Here is an 18754-nt window from a genome sequence, read left to right as displayed (position 1 = left end):
AATATTTTTTTTTATAAGATAAATTAAACATTTGTTTGAATACAATGTAAATATGATTTGTACATTTGCATACGTACGTAAATTGAAATAAAATTACTGTTGTATTTCTGATCTTATGTTTTTTTTTATGAGTTTATTTTTTTAACTGGATATATTTAGGATTTAAAATACTTTCTTATGGTTTTCAAAATCAATGAGTTTTATATGAAATAAAAAATAATCTAAATACTATGACACATTTTATTCACTTCTAACAGAGTAAAATTAAAAAAAAACACAAATTAAAATTGTATGAGCATTTCACCGCGTCGGATTGTCGTTCGATTGAACCATTAATAGTTAATTTAAAAGCTTCAATTGATCTCCATTACACTTATAAAAGTCTGATATTAAATGAGCGAGCCGTTGTGATCAAATATTATTGATTGTTTGGACCAAAGCGGGTTCTATCGTAAAATAATTTGTTTCAATTTCAATTGAATGAATTTTCATACAATTGATACGATCTTGTTCTAGTTAGTTTGATTGGGACAATTAATTTAGTATTCAGTGATTTGAATTCGATATACATTATCCAGAGGGGACAACAAACGAAAACTTATATTTATTTTATAAAATAATATAGTATATCACAAAATGTTACATTAGAAAACCGCTGTGGTTTGCATTAATGTAACCATAGCAGTCTTGTTTAGGAGCGCGACAAATGCATGTAAAAGTAGTTTTTTAATTTAGAGTTTATGTTGGTTAGTGTTAGAATTAAAATATTGTAACTGCTTTTGGTATTCCGTTTAACAGCCATATTCATAGTACAAACAAACAAAAAAATAAATGAATCGTATATCGATAAACACACATTATTAATTGGTGCACAGATGAGAGATGAGCTTTAAGGTCAATACAAAACAAACCAAAGGGATGTAGGAGAAGAGAATGTAAGCAAGAAGCGAACGGAGAAAGAAAGGATACAGATAAGAGAAGTAAGGAAGAAGCTGGAGGAGGCTTTTGTAAGAGTTTCGAATAAAGGTACTAAGGGAAGTGAGGATAGCCACTAACAAGAAAAAAATATAAAAAAATTTCAAGTATATATTCTTAGCTCTTGTAAATATTGGATATAAAAGCTTAATTATTATTTCTTCTTTAAGGTAATAACCACCTGACCGTAAGATTTCTTAATAGATATCAATCTTTAACTAATTGTTTAGAGATTCAATTAATTCTCTGATTTAATTAGTTTACTGCAGATATAATAAAGCCAGCTAAGAATAATTATAATGGGGACATAAGTGGGCATATTCCATTTTTGTCACGAGGAATTTTATTTTATTTTAAACATGAAACTATTTCACAATTGTATCAAAAAAACTTAACTAGTCGGCAGTGTGCTTTGTATAATATTCTCCATCCAAAAATCGTTCGTTTCTTAGCATCCTTTCTTGAATGGATTGTTATATGATTAGTGCTGTTAGATAAAGGAAAAAACAGTAAAACCGGACTGAGACTTCTATTAATTCATAATATAAAACCTACATAATATAAAATGTCCAAGCGATGGGTAGTGAATTGTCAAAAAGGGTAAAAAAATCGAAATGAAATCTTCGTTGATCAAACATATCTCGCTCCGCAAACACAATTTACTTTGAAAATTATATTTGTACCAATCGGTTTTCGATGCGACTCGTAGCAATTCGATTAACGATCAACTAATTATCAATATTGCTTTCATGTTGTTTTAATTAATCAATTAACATTAAATATGATTAAATTATTTGTGTTGCGTTATGATTATATTTTGTACAAAAATTTATGAGTTATTAGAGTAGTGTTCTAGTAGATTGAGGGTTCGTATCCCTGTCTAATCTAAGGCCGTCCATTCGAATCACGCCTGTGCTCCAATGGAACATTTGCTTGGTTTAGACTCAATAATCGACGGTATATATCAGGCATAGAGGGCGGATCGCGTATTTAAAAAAATATAATTAAATCTGAAGCCAAAATCTAAGGTTGCATCGGTGCTGTTCTTTATTTGACAGATGGTGATGAGACTTTTAATGTCACTTTATGAGACACCACTCAACAAATGGTGATGATTAAACAACAAGTTTCATCACCTATTTCTGCCCAAATCATTATTGTTATTTTTGGTGGTGTAACGCAATTGTTCCGGTAAAGTGATTTCATCAGTATTTCATCTTCAATGCCAGAGGGCTCGCTAGTTCATTGCTGGGCGGAATTACGCTTTTCATGTACCTTAAGTCGGGATTAACTCGACGGGCACCTGGTTCCACATAGCGGTGGAGCGCGGCCAAAGAAGCCCAAAAAGAACTCACATCAACTGTTAATATTCATTAAATATATATGTATTTATAATGAATATTTGATGTCAGTGTTCTTTGATTGATTGCAATCTTATTGGTTTTATTAATTAATTTAATTATTTTTAATTAGTAATTAAAAAATCAGTTAAGGAAGAATTTATCTTTGAAATTAATTCTTATAATCGTGTTTTCAATACGCCTATCTTTATTATTCTCGAATTCTTCAAATGTTCCCACACTTAAATCAGAGATAACAGAAATGGCGACGACAATCTCGCCTTTAGTGCTACAAGCATAATAATCATTGTTTTTTTTAAACTCAATTCTATAGAACATTCCAGTGTTTAATGAAATAAGTGGCTGAATAAGATTTTATCTTCATTTAGCAGTAATGAATAGAGGTTGAATAGATTTTTAAAGATAATCCAAATAATTAAATATTCTTTGTAGTGTATGGGAACGTGTCTATGGTTTTCTGGATCCGTTTTATTGAACATAGACAACGCTTTATTGCTAATTCTATTAGCAATACAGGTTTTTGTCATACAAATATTTAAACGATACAGATTTGTTGCGCTCTTTAGGTAGATTTTGGGTTTAGTGGTATCGCAAACAACCTAGGCCTTCGCCATCGCACATGTACTCTAGGTAAAAAGAAACCGTCTTCTTGTAGAACGGTTCACCATCCCAAAGAAAGACACAAATTTACGAATTCGTACGTATAAAAATGTATGAAACATGTATGTAATACAACTGGAATGTATGTGTAGTCTCAGCATTTTATTTTATATCCAATACTTGCCATCGTTCGGCACACATTGATACATTGGTACAAAAAGAACAATAAAAAAATACATCGATTCATAAATTATAAAAACTAAATACAATTGATTTCAAATGCGATACCAACTATGGATCAGACCTTGCACGTTTATCACAATGCTCAATCTGGATTTCGGTGAGTTTTGGCCAAAATTCTTCTCTAGGGCCAAATAGGATGCCTAGGTTTTTACCAAACCAAATTTAGTTGAAACGTTAGGTTATCCTGATTCATAAATATCTTAAACGCAAACGATCGATAAATTTTCTACGATTCTCTGACGATATCTCAGAAATTTTGACATTAAAAATAGCAATACCGGTGTCAAGGTTGATGCAGTCGGATGCCGACGATGGGTGGGTGTAATGTAATGGGCAATACAAATAGGATTAGCGGTTAGGGCCCCACGCGTGCAGACAGGACGAACCAATACAATGCATTGGACAGTTAGATACATATACGTGCCAATTTTTTAGCTAATGTAACAAATACTTCTGGGTTATAAAGCTGAAAGTTCTTTCAAAGTTTACTTCATCATCACTACATAGTATAAAACAAAGTCGCTTTCTCTGTCCCTATGTCCCTTTGTATGCTTAAATCTTTGAAACTACGCAACGGATTTTGATGCGGTTTTTTTAATAGATAGAGTGATTCAAGAGGAAGGTTTATATGTATGATAACATCCATTAAATTGTGGAGAAGTACTGTTATTTTTGAGGAATGTGATGTCGTAAATAATTACATTTTTTCCGCTTACATTGCAAACGCATGCTGAACCCTACGAGTTTTATCAAAATAATGTACTAAGTATAGTAAACATTGAAAAGGTCTACAGAAAAGTCCGTGATGGTATATGTCTATATATTATATTAATAAAAACCTGCTTTTCATCAGCATTGCACCCGTGCGAAGCTGGGGCGGGTCACTAGTTGTTAATATTTAAACTATTTATCATGATAGTCATTGCTCTGGATCAGGTAAAATGATTTTCTCTCTCTTCAGCAGTAAGGAAACTGTTGGCACCGGCTTCTGTACTGCGCCTCTTATAACATTTTTGAGGACGATGAATCTTACACTTGGTTCATGTGGTTGGTACGTCTTTGCCTTCTGAGTTACCAACCACGATCAGTTTCTCCAAGTTCTCCTCGCCTTCGCGCATTGTATGGCCGAATCAATGTATAATTCGGTTGTGATTTTAATCAATATGAAAAGTGATTTTAATAATACACTGTACAGGTCGGCGATTTTTTTTTTAATAAGTGCAGTTCAAATGCGTTGTTGTCAATATAAAGTTAATTTTATCACATCACGTTTTTTAGCACTTAAGTTAAATATCTTAAATTTAATATTCGCTCGTTTAATTCCATTGTTGGTTTTTAAATCTTTGTGCAAATCATCCTAGTCTGTGGCTCTTCATTCCATACTATATAAGCGGTTTTATAGTCTGTGATGACAGTCAGATTAAAAAAACCTGTGAATAAATAAAGGGTTTTTATTTATTTCATCCAATGCTCCATACATTTTTGATGAAAAAGCTATATGAATCTTATAAATTTGACAAGGTATTAATATTATTGTACTGTATATATTATTACTTTTAGTATTTTTATAAGAAATAAACAAACATATTTTGGTTTTTGAAAACAATAATTTTGCAGCTCTATGTTATTAAAATACATAATGATAACACCTGTAAGCAATAATAAGGTGTTCTCACTGGTAATTATTATAGGAAAGTTGTTTAGCAAGCAATTTTATATATGTATCAATTAAAAATTAACAAATGTCAAATACCCTCATCCGAGCAGTGATATGTGTGAGATATAACAACTGCGTCAATTGTTATATCAAACATAACAATAAAAATAAATATATCCCTGAATTATATAACGGCGTCCCTATACGCTGACGTCAGAAGCATCGTATGCGCCCGCGCATCGTTTAGCCGATTCATAGCTCCATTAATGTCATTTACACGGACAAATCGCCGTCGATCCGCACGTGGGTCACTAATATGTGCAATTGAATTTCATTGCCATTTTCCTCTTAAACATATCGTTTAAATTACTTATTTAAATTCTTAATGCCTACGCAAAAATTAATGACAATTGACATCATTCTTATGTAAAGAAAAAAAAATACTTAAAAGAGAGAATGTTATACTAAGAATATAAAGATTTGTATTTATGTGTATTTGTCACAAAGATATTTAAAACTACTCGACCTATTTAATAGTAACAAAGTAACAAAGCTGTATTTATTTTCAAAAAGTGTTGCTGGGACAGGCCGGAGTAGTCCTATATACAGATATAACATATCTATGAGTAATATAACAGCTGATATTGATCAGCGTACCAATCCTTAATAGGCCGGCAACGCAATCGCAAGTATCACTTAATCGGATGAGCCTACCTACTTATTGCCCTGCTGTGTACGTTTGTTTGTGTTTTAGAATATTTTTTTGCCATTTTCATTACATAAAAGGATTAGTTGATAAACGATATTTTTCCAAAATTTATGACAATTACGGTGGAGATAATACTTACAAATGAAATGTTTAAAAAAAATTGTATAAAAAAAATAGAGAAAAAAAATCTTAACTTTAAAACTACACATGTGGAATCGACTCCGTTCCCTTCGAAGTGTCTTGCCTTAGAGATACGATCTCCAATTGTGTAAAAAAAGAGTACACTCCTCCTTTATAGGCCGCTAACGCTAACTAAAATGGGCGACCATGGGTTAAGATGAGTCCCTTTTGGGCGTGCCGTAAGCTCGTCCTCTATACAGTAAACAATATACACATTTTAATGTTACATACACTTATTCGCATAGGTAGTGCTAAAAAACTCTATTGGATGCCTAACTACACTTTATATCAAGCCCTGGATGACAAGCATCCATTGTACTAATAGAAAGAAATCCCAGAAATTTGTAAATCTTTTTCTTATATATATAAGGTTATGAATGTTAATATTTTTTAAGATATATACTATTTAAAATAACGGCTAGATTCCCGATCGTTCAGTAAAATCATTTTAATTTCATGAGGCGGGTATACATTACAGTATTGACAAGAGACAATAAACAACCCGCTGTATAATTTCCTTGCACAATTATTGTCTATTTAAGACCTTGATATAAGAAAGTCACAATACAATTGACAATCAAACCGCGAATCAAATATATGATTACTAGATCCTAGCCGACAAACGCCTATACATTAGGATGCAAAATGCGTTTCGCCTTTGTTATTTGCTAATGTTTGCTTTTGCCGGTGTAAGATGAACTTTTTGTCTTTGATATATTTTATTTTTAATCATTAAAAATTGACAAATTGATAATGAAAATACAGTTAAATAGTTTGGGATCTTAAATGCTGATATTCTGATTCATGGGTACTACCAGGCGCCAATCAAGAGTCACTACTTCAAAGCTAATTTAGCTTTTATATTGACGAAAAATGTTGCGTATTATAGATGATTTTATGTGATATTGACGACAGTAGTGTTTATTGAATACGGCTATCCCAAGGCGTTGCTAGCCGTTTGTCAAGGGGTTAATACAGATGGTACCTATTCCATGGAATGGAAGCTGTAAAAAGTATAAAACTTCAATGTGCTCTCTGAGCAATACTTTTTATAAACATTAATAAATGTGTAAATAATTTTGTGTAGTTAAATAATATAATGTTTTTCTATTCACCGACGAAGTTTTGAGAAGCGTATAACAAGATTATAAGCGTACAACATGATGTAATAATTATTAGTTCTCTTATTAATTAACAAAATAATAAAATGAATATAATTATCGAATAAAGATAATTATATTATTTGTCTTTTTCTCTTGTATTAAGATTTTATTTGTCTGACATCTTTAAACGAGCAATTCTATGTTTAAGTTGATAAAACACAAATAAAATGAAATTTTATAGAAATGATTCCTAAAAAGCTAAATCGATTTATCGCCCCCGAAATCCTCTATATACTAAATTTCATGAAAATCGTTGGAGCCGATTCCGAGATTCCAATTATACATATATATATATATATATATATATATAGACAAGAATTGCTCATTTAAAGATATAAGATAAGATTAGTATAGATTTTGACACAGGAAATGTTAGGACCAGATGGTTTTAGAAGAAGGTGAGTCTAAATTCTGTATTTTTGCAGCTGGCGAGCGGTGGCGGCGGTGGTCGTGGGCTGTTCTGCTACCACTGCCCGCCGAGCTTGCCGCCGCATCAGCACCGCCTGCCAACCCTGGAGTATCCCTTCACGGCCTCACAGCCCTGTGAGTACTGTTCTTTGAATATTTCATATACATTTTTAGTAATATAAAGTTTCAACCTAACCTGCAAAAACATTTTGCGACTGGCCTGATCTATAACATAAATGTTGCTAGTCACGTGATTATTTCCGTTAATTATTATTGAAGGTGTCGCAAATGCTTTTGTCTACGACTCTTTATGATACTTACAATAGATAAAGGGCAGTCGTAAAAAATTCCCGCAAGTCAAATCTAAACGTTTTCGACATAGGTGTACCAGTCCGCCTATTTCGGGAAGGACTATAGTAAAGGGTAGTTGTTAGATACTTGTTTCATATAGTATATAGTCTTTTATTAACAAAGTTTTTACACATTTAAAGAAAACATATATTTACCGGATTGAAGCATTTTAAATTTTTCCGACACCACCTTCTGTCACCGTGACCACGCACGCTGTAAAGCATTTTTTTTTAAATTTTGTTAAATAATTATAAGTTTATAATACATAGCTTCAATCGGGTAGAAAAGTGTTTTCTGTAGAAACTTGTTTCACAAGCCGTTGCGTACATATAAATAGATTGGTTGCCGAGACTTGAACACACGAACTCATCCTTGAGAATCTCACTCAACCAATTAACTATTGTTGAGAATTTAAACTTCAGAATATTCTTGTCATCAAATACCCTTAGTACAAAATTTGCTTAATTTATACTTAATGTTTCTCCTACATAAATAGGAACTCTAAAACTAGGAATTGTAACTAGAGTAGCGAATTACTCTAATCGAGACCTAACCATATCAAGTAGCCGGCTGGCACAAACTTCGCTAATAGCATTGCAGAAGCCGCAAACGACGTTATTGCCAGTTGAGCCATGTTTCGATTGCTAACTCGATTCCATTGTTATTTAGATTCGATTTTAGTATAAGAAGTATTTATAACCGTAAATCATAATGCATTTTAATTAAATAGATAATAAGACCACTAAACAGAATGGATAGAATATGCGATCGGCTGCAGGGATATTTTTGGACTGCTCAAGCGATTACAGGAGAGTCTGTTATTGTAAATGGATAAATATATGCCGCTTTATCCAACTCTAATATTGTTCACTTTGGAGTAGCGACACTGGGATCGTGGGCTTCAAGTTCCCAGGCGCTAATTACAGATTTTAGTTAGCGCCTAGTAGATAGTACCACTGATGCTACAGGTTTCGTCGCTCAACGAATAATCGCAATACAGCGAGAAACTGCTGAAATTAAAGGTACACTGGGGGCGAAAGTTTTTTAAATATTTTTATGACTATGAAGGTTACGATCGTTTGCGCACGCCTTTCGCACCGATTACAGATACCACACATTGTTTCTAGTTTGTATAACTTTTTTTAGTGTGCCCTTTTATGTGTTAGTCTGTGATTAAATAATATCATTAACTAAGTTATCGATGACGCAAATATTCGCGATTATTATTGGTGCATTAATTATGTATTAAATTTTTTGTGTTACTATCTTCTTATGTTCCATTCCTGTAACTTTGATGAACCTTAAACCGTTATATAATTGTTTTGGTTAATTATTTATAATATTGTTATTTATATAGGAATTTTTAGTAAATCTAATACCAACGTTAGTTATTTTTTATATTGAACAGGGGGCAAAGGCAAAAACACTCATCTGATGATGAATGATACCATATATGGACAGTTTCAATGCCAGAGGGCTCGCGAATGCGTTGCCGGTCTTTTAAGATATGGTACACCTTTTTCTTGAAAGACCCTAAGTAGTAGGTACCTATTGATTCGAAAATTTTTTAGTCGGCAGATACTGCCTTAAAAGGCTTAATTGTGGAACAAATCTATTAATTGATAACAATAATTTATTACTAAACAATATAATGAACTATATTCGGTCTTAATAATACTTATATTACCGTAATTAAAGTTATGGAACACTTTTGAAGGGCTTGTCCCTTCAAAAGTTAGTGTTCCATAACTTTAGTGTATGAAGGTATGTATTAACTAGATTTTTTCTAAATAAGATCTTCGTTATAAACGGCGTTTAAAATCAGTTTCTTTCGTTATCCCGTTCACGTGTTCGGGGGTGGTAATGTGCTAATGAATAGAAGGCAAGGGTGGGTGGGGTGGATGGGCGGGGCACCCCAGCTCCCTGGGGATTGGTCGCCGGCGGCGCCATCTATTATTCATAAAATAGTTTTTGAGTCGCGCCGCTGCTCGCTTTAACTCTGTTATCCAAACTAACTTAATAAGGATCATGTCACTTTAGATTAGACACATTTTTTTACGAAACCTCTGATCAAAGAGTAAGTGAATTAAGGTTTTATTTTATTAGTCTAATGCTTATATCAATTTGGTTGGTTTGAGCAGTATTTTAAATAAAATAACTATTGATATTAGAGTATATACGTTTGAAAATTGTTTTTAATTAAGTTTGCATTTACTTTGTTATAAATGAAGTGGCTTGGACCTGCTGCTAGTAGATTAAAATTTAAAATTATTTAGGTAAATCTATTTTTACGTGTATAAGTGTACACTGTGTTACTACTATGATACCCGCCGGTATGTGGAATCAGCTGCCCGTTGAGGTTAGGTTCCTTCAAGAGACGATCGTTGCTATTCTGAAAAAGCCGGCAACGCACTCGTGAGCCCTCCGCACCTCCTCCCACCGCATTGTGAGTGCACATGGGTATCAATTAACATCAAGTTTGAGCCAGTGTTACCCCTGTTCTATTAAGAATAATGATAAATGATAATTTGATTGAAATCAACCTATACTATAGTATTACTATACAAATAAGTACTTACATTTAGTAATTGAAACGTAGGTACCTATTAAAAATTCCAAAGTACCAAGTTCGAATTTCGAACCTCATCTTATTAAACGACGACCAATGTAGCCACAGACTAGTGAAGTTCATTCGAATTTATCGTATTCATTATATTTTTAATATACAATATAACTATAAAGCATTATAAAATACGTCTCTACTAAAGCAATAATGCAGTCGCGGCTAGCCGTTTAAACTTTTTCTCGCTGCACTTAAGCCGGCCACTTCCGGCGGATGTTGAACACTTTTTAATTTCCGCCGCCGAGGGATTTTTCTACAGCCTTGATGAACTCTCAATTATTAATATTCAATTATTGCATATTTATAATGCTAAGTAAGAGGCTTAGGTAAACTGTAAAAGTCGATTTCAACAGAAGTTCTTAATATTTCATAAAATAATCACCGAGCGCTATATTTAAATTATTTTATAACTAAAGTTTAATTTAATTTATCTTGTTATAATTTTATTGTCATAAGTATAGTAATCGTATTTCGGAAAAATACTTAAGTATATTTACTAACTAAAATAAATATTTAATTGACAATATATGTTTTTTTACTTAAGCTGGCACCTAATCCATTTACCACTTCTTTTACTAGTAACCCTAGCTGGTGATTTCCTCGCTCAAGAAGTAAAACCTGGGTAATGATGCCAACATTAAAAATACACAAGGACCAAATTTTTAAACGATGTTTTAATTATCAATTGAATTAATAATGTAGGTATATACTTATATATATTGTAAATACTGTATATTTGTTTGTGGTCGTAATTCGACAATTATATATCTATTTATTAAATTATGTATAAATTCCCCGTAGAAGATGATGAAAAGTAGTTAATAGTGGAGTATCGTAATGTCATAAAACGTTTCAATTAATTCATCCCATTAGCGGCGTTTTCCGCTCAACGACGCTTCGATAGAGAAACATCGTTATAGTTAATTTTAATTTAAATATTTTATGTTTTTATATTAAAATGAACGATATTTATTTATATTATTACTGGATAAGATATTAGTTGCGAGCCTTCTGGCAGTGCGAGTGTCCATGGGCGGCGGTGTCACTTAACATCAGGTGAGGCTACTGTTCGTCTGCCTCCTGTTATATAAAAAAAAAGGTTAGACTACAAATCTAAATCGTAAATCGAATCCAAAACCTTCATACACCTATACCATGTATGATTAATCCAGATTTCCAACCAAAAATCAATTTGTCTCAGACAATGCGGGGCGCTAAAGACCGAAAGTTATAAATGTAACGCCATTATTGCCGAAGACAGCTGTAATCCCAAATGTTGAGGGCAATTTTGTCCTATAATGTCCGGAATGATATTATCGACAAGAATAATAGAGAGAGAGTCACCCTCAAGTCATTGATTCTGCTAGGGTCCATATGATTTAAGGTCTGCGAGTATTAAGTATACATTAATTCATAATGTTTAGTAAGTATAGAAAAAATCTAAATAGCCTTTATTCATGTACTTTTATAAAGGTCAGAAAATACTTTATTATGATTTTTTGTTTTCAGCCAGTTCTCAAATCAAGGTGGCTAAGAACTGGCAATATACTCTCCGTTATTCTAAAATAGCTTAGGCTTTTATTTTTGCAACTATTATATCGCTTAATTAAATCTTCGAGGAATTAATTACAAAAGACAACTACCATTTACATAAGTATCACATTGATACTGACTGATTACTGTTGAACTATAATGACGTAGGTACGTTGGTAATCACACCTAAAACAAACTACTGACATAAGAATCACAATGCTATGCTTCTAAAATATATGTACAAAAAAATACATAAGTCATGATTAAACAGATGAAAAAAGATATGGTTAACAGGTGTGTGTTATATAAACTTTATAATAGACTTTTAAAAGTCTTCTACCTATATCGGAGAGCGAATCCCATACCATTATGGATATCCTAAAATACTTGCCTACGAATGATAAGATGCTGTGAGATGAGAATGATAATTTTTAATTTAATTTAATTTAGTAAATACTTTTCACAAGACTTCATTTCTTACACTGCTAACTTTTACTAATATTTTTTTCTGCTTAGTATTATTACATTGTTTTTTTGCAACTGACGCGCAATCTAGCTGCTGTGGTCTCTGGAAGAATAACCAGCGCTGTGAAACAGTCTGAGTCAGCACAATACTGATGCCAATCACAACCACAACACACACACATTACACACTTAAAACGTACCTTGTTATTTAAAATAAAAAAAAGTATCTCTCATTCTTTTTTATTGTTGTAATTTTGTGTGTTTTTAGTAATAAATGTAATGTAGATGGAATCTCCAAAATTCATTTATCAGAGTCGCATAATATATAGTTATATATGCCTTTATATAAACGAAATATCAAAGCAATAAAAAAACATTTAAGCCACTCAAGTGGTTAAACAGTAACATATTCACCCTACGGGGGTGCCACCTCATCAATTCCCATACTCAAAGAGAAATATATAATAATGTCTGTTAGGGCGGCGATTTAGCACTCCAACGTAATGGGCTGATGTTTCCGGGCTCAATGCTACTTTATTGCCACCCTACATTGGCATTGATATTTTAATTTCGTGTTTTTTTCGGATAAGATGCTTTTGTTTTTTCATAAATTGCTAAAGTGTAAGTAAAAAGTAGTGTTATGCAACTCTGAGGTTGTTCGAATCCCCGTTGCACGACAATGCAACATGATAAGATTACTCATTATCAAAGGATAGGTCTATAAGTAGCTTTCTATAAAGATTGCCTGAATTAAAAAAAATATATATATATGTATATATTCTGCTTAATAAATATTATAACACAAGAAAAAGCTCTTTATTGCGTAAAACTCTTATGAATGTTTAAAATAAACTTGTATAATATCAAGCAAGATTTTAATGGAAAAAATATCTATTTAAAATAAAATGGAGGTTTCTCATTTAGAATGTATTTCTTTTTGTTATGTGTATTCATGGATTTGTTTATGGAGTTTATGAACTGATTTTGTTGACTCGTTTTTTCTTGGAAATGAGTCAGGAGAGATCGAACCTTCGAAAATATGTTCAAAGACAAATAATAGTGAAATGACTGCTACGAAAGTCATTTATTGTTGTTAAAATTATACGTGACATCTCAAGTCTCATTGAATAAATTTGGAACATATATATTACTTAAGTAACAAGATTCTTAAAAACAACATTATTTCTTTTTTACATTCTCACACTGGCAAGATCTGGCTGCTTTTTTTAAAGCTAGATAAAAGTCCATTGGCATGAGATCCCTCGACTGCAATAATGTTGCCTTTCTTTTTGTTTTATTTTCATTAACATTTTGAAAACTTAATTTATCTTTGCAGATACAAGCTATTCTTATCATCCGGCAATACACGATGACACATTCGTGCGACGGAAACAGAGACGAAATCGGACAACGTTCACCCTACAACAGGTAAATAAATTAAAAAAAAATATAATATAACCGCTATTATCTTTTTCCCATGAATCAGAATCTAAATATTGTTTAAACAAATTCTAGGATATTTTTATTCTATCCATAGCCTTTTTGTAATAATTGTAATTCTCATTTATGAAGAAATATATTTTTTACAATAAGTATCATTACTGTAATTGTGAACTTATTAACAAAAGTAATGTAGCGAACTTAAATCCATGACGACAATCTTTTTGCACAAACTATAATAGTGGCCTGGGTATTGAACCCAGTCACAGCATCTCATATCTAATTGGTTTAGAAGTTTTCAGCTATAATACCGAATTGTTGTTCAGAAACTGACCCCAAACTCGTAATAGCCTTCCGAAAAATGTTGTGTCATTTTATAGAAAAAAATCAGTAGTGGTACGACCCTTTAAGTCTTCAAATTTTTGTATTGTTTTCTGTTCATTTCTAACTATGTGATCAGCCTTCTGTGACTGATACACATTGACTTTTGAGTCTAAGGCAATTGTATCTGACACAATGTTTCCCACCTATTAACAAAGAAGTTAAATGAAACATAAAAAGAAAAAAACATTGGTGCAGCCGGGGCTCAAATCTCATGAAAGAGAGTAGTAGCTGCCTGTTCCACTAATCTATAACTGTTCTAAATACAAATGTTTATTAATAAATTTATTTACAGTTGGAAGAGCTGGAGACGGCGTTCGCCCAAACGCATTACCCAGACGTGTTTACAAGAGAGGACCTAGCTCTCAAAATCAATCTCACTGAAGCTAGAGTACAGGTAAGGATATCCTTACAATTTGTCAATGTAACATAAATTACATTATCTGTGCTACCTATAAGAATGGCTGATTCACATTAACGTCGACTGCTTTTGACATGACAACGTCATCAATTAATAACTTATAATAAATAACATAAAATAAAAATAATTCGATGGTGCCGGCTGCACGCACGAAAATACATGACTCGTGCGGCGTTACCTCGCACTTGATGCATGCGGCGTTACCGTTCCATTTAAGGCTTGAAGTGCAAGCGAGAGCGCGGATCGAGCGACAAAGAGACAAATAAATTGACACAATTGTATTTATGCGTACAAATAAATGAAACTTGATCAATTCTCATAAACTCTTTTGAAAATCAAGGCTTTTGTGTATCATAAAAAAGTAAAAACTAGATGTCCGATTCGCAGACCTAACCGTATGCGCACAAGAATTCAACGAAAATCGGTCGAGCCATATCGTAGGAGTTGTAATTACAAACACCGTGACACAAGAATTTTATATTCTACATTAACTATTTGTAAGACTATCAAAGAGTATAAGCAACCTTCATTTTTCTCCATCAGGAGCATTTGACAGTCTTCCTCACCAACTTCTTTAAGCCCGTCTGTTAAGGACGGAAGTCTTTAATGCGAAGTTATTATTGAAAATACAATTACAATGATTTCGCAGGTAGTCAAATAAAATTGCATACATAAAACCCATCTAAATAAATAATCACATTGTTCATATGTATGGGAACTGAACTCCACTTTATAGCTTAGACTCGCGACGTTAAATTATGTAATTTTATGTATCACGTAGTGAAATATAAGGTTCTTGAGTCGTGTAACGTCTCACCTGGTTTTAGGCAAATTGCTCGACGCAACCGTCCATGTTTTATTTATATTGAGGTAAAAATTGCTACATTCCAACGTCAGAGCACGCAGGAAGAGAATTTAGTATCACCGGCTCGGTCGCTGTCGGGTTTTATAGATGCACAAACTGAAATATGACCATGCATTTTCAAACTATTTTTTTTTTTATAGAACAGGGGGCAAACGGGCAGGAGGCTCACCTGATGTTAAGTGATACCGCCGCCCATGGACACTCAATGCCAGAGGGCTCGCGAGTGCGTTTTAATTTAAAATTTAAATTTAAAGTTTTAATTCGTTCTTAAATTTGATATGTCAACAATGCCGTTTCTCATTCCCAAGATTTAAAATAAAATAAATCCAAATTTGTATACTTGGAGTTCAGATACCTCTCTTTTGAATTCTTAACGATTAATCAGTATTACCGAAGCTGTATATATTCGGTAGTGGGCTGATCATTTATAAAGCAGGCGTTTTTAAGTGCTTTTCTCGTACGTACGTACATACATACTCGTTATATTTTGCTAAGCATAAAAATAATTTCTGGTATTTTTATTTTTATTGTATTTTTGGTAACGTTTATGTTTTTATTTCATAGGTATTAATTACATCCGTGGCTTATGTTAGCGATAATGACAGGTTCGATTTCCGATGAAACAAAATCAGCTTCGCCTCAACTCTAAAAAATAAATTAAAATATAGTGTATTTTATGCTAGGTATTTCATATATCGTCTTACGCTCGAATTAATAATTATTCCATAATCTCAGATTGAAAATAATATGAGATCAAACCGTGACAGCCGATCGATCTCCTATTAGCATCCAAATAACCAAACCCTACGAAGACAATCCATTTTTGGCGATGGATAGAATGCAATCTCTTCGCTCCTTACACTCATATTTGATAATCAATATAAACCAAATAAAGTACATAAAACCGTACAAATAATATTCAAATATACATATCTATATTTAAAACATATCGAATAGCATTTTTATTATTTTAAAAATTAGTGTAAGTTTAAAAAAAGAGGATATAAGCCCAGTTGAAATGTCATTTTTATACAAAGGTCTATCCACCACCGATCCGACCTACCATGGATAGCTTGTATTGACAGATGGCTTAAAGACCATCGATTGGTTATTGGAACACTAATCAATATTTGGATGAAAATGTCTATTAGATGGTCAAAAATGGTTACACTGATGTTTTGAAAAAAAAAATCATTTTTCGTAATTGCTCAACTCCATTTCCTACATTCGTTAACAATAAAAGTCAATTTCTCAAACTGTTCTCACAAAAATACCACGATATTTCCGGTTAAATGCACTCAACGAAACTAACGCCGAGTCCCAGATCAAATTGTCGATCAGGCTTCCATTAGTTAACTAGCATTGTCAAAATACACATTCCATCAGACATTGCTGTCCAGTGAATATGGTTTGATCGGTGTCCTTTTAGGGGTGAGGCATTGTACCTATTGGTAGTATTATATGTATGTATGTAATATATTTATACATAAAAAGTTACACTTCATTTAAACCCTGCAAAACTGCTTACGCAATTTGACTGCAGGTAACTCGCTTTATATAAACATACATTATAAATGATTAAATAAGGTTATATTTTTACAATTTACGTAAATGTTTACCACGTATTTAACAAGTGTCTATATTATACTTTTAAATTTAGCAAATCTACGGATCTTACTCCGAACGCACTCACTTAAAATGGAGCATGGGCGAGTTTGCCTCCCTTTTATATGTAAAAAATATTTAATTCTAATTATGAAAAAGGCTTTTGGATTTTTCTTAATAAAAACGAGTGTCCAATTGAGTCCTTCACCGAGATCAACTTATCTAGTATAACGTGCTCATCTCGAAATTGTATTACTGTATACATCTACCCCAGTGTGGATTAAGGGGTGCCACGTCTAACTTGTGGTGGCTTAACTTCGGTACTATCTCTATACATTTATTTTTTTTAATAAATAAAACAATTTTGCTATAAGGTGTAACAGAAATTTTAAAATTCATTTAAAATTCAATCACATCTCATGTATGATGTAAGTACTGCATATTTAAAAAAAATGTAAACAAAAGTTGCCTAGTGTGGGGTGCAGTGTTCAGAGGACTTCGGATAGTACTTACAGCTGAGTAGCATCAGACGACGAGGTGATACGGATGGAATTTAGTATTCTGCCATAACTTACCATTTTTTTATGGCTGTTTTTGCCTCGAACCACCCATGTGAAACCACTGAACCAATTCGACTTAGGGTCCGTAAGAAAACAGCGTACAATATCTTGAATGACCGGTAATGCACTTGTTGGCAATGAGTCCATGAATACTTTTTTTATTATTCGCACGCACTAATATAACAAAAAAAAATTACCCATCTCCAATCATCCTCTCGGCTTTTAACAGATTTTATGATATGACTTTATTTTTTTATTATAATTTGTTCCCTCCTAACTTCCAAACTATCAAACTGCGGCAAGCCTTTTCAGCTAAAACACGCAGTCCGCTGTTTCCAAGAGGCCTGAAGCTAGGGGCTGGTGTGTTGCAGATGAAGTCTTCTTTTGTACTGTTCGGCTGATCTTTTAATGTCATCCTCGACAGTGGTTACCAAATATTTATTTGGTAATTACCACTGTCTTGACTTCGACATTTCGTGATAACAACAGCTCACCTCATATATGCCTTATAATATGCAGGAAATAGATTATTACGTTAAAACATATCGTAAATACGATAGCTACGTTGTAATATAATTGAGTCGGCTTTCAATTTGATTCCCATCCCCGTCGTGCGAGTGTCAGTGGTAATTCGCCCGAAAAATATAAAAAGGCGGGAGCACCTGTCCGCCATATTGGATTACTAGCCATACGAAACATTTCTATGACGAATTGATTTAATATTACGTCTGGGTCTTTAAGCTTATTAGAAGATTGACGTTTTGATTATATGTCGATTAACTCAGCCAATAGAGCAGTGTTGGCCTAGTGGCTTCAACGTGAGACTTTCACTCCTGAGGTCGTAGGTTCGATCCCCAGCTATGCTATGTACTTTATTTCTATCTTTTTCGCTGGAAAGGAAATCATGTGTGGAAATCGGTTTGTGGTAGATCCAAAAAGTCAGCGTCAGGGTGGTCGTCTACTTGCCTATTAGATTAACAAATGTTCATGAGACAAATACAGAAATCTGACGCCCATATAGAAAACATTATATCTACCTATTACGCCACTGATTTTTTTATTCTGGTTGGTAAGTTATATATAAGGACCAATATGCCAGTATGGCAATTATTCCTAGTCGTAGCTAAATGAAAAAAAATTTTTTATTATTTTATTAAATAGGTCTAAATTAAATTTAGGGCTATTTAATATTTCATACTTTATAGAATATTATA

General features: G+C 32.9%; 1 protein-coding gene across 1 annotated transcript in view; it reads left to right on the top strand.

The window, feature by feature from the left end:
* LOC110995452 (dorsal root ganglia homeobox protein) overlaps window positions 1–18754 on the top strand; it is a 65249-nt gene that overhangs the window by 8210 nt on the left and 38285 nt on the right. Inside the window, exons 2-4 of the mRNA XM_045632978.1 lie at window positions 7314–7431; window positions 13605–13696; window positions 14385–14486. Coding sequence (XP_045488934.1) covers window positions 7314–7431; window positions 13605–13696; window positions 14385–14486 — 312 coding nt within the window. The remainder of the gene's footprint in view (window positions 1–7313; window positions 7432–13604; window positions 13697–14384; window positions 14487–18754) is intronic.

This window comes from Pieris rapae, chromosome 21 (assembly GCF_905147795.1).
Source record: "Pieris rapae chromosome 21, ilPieRapa1.1, whole genome shotgun sequence".
Classification (NCBI taxonomy): Eukaryota; Metazoa; Arthropoda; class Insecta; order Lepidoptera; family Pieridae; genus Pieris; species Pieris rapae.
The sequence above is the reverse complement of the archived record's forward strand: the minus strand, read 5'-3'. Positions and strand labels throughout refer to the sequence as shown.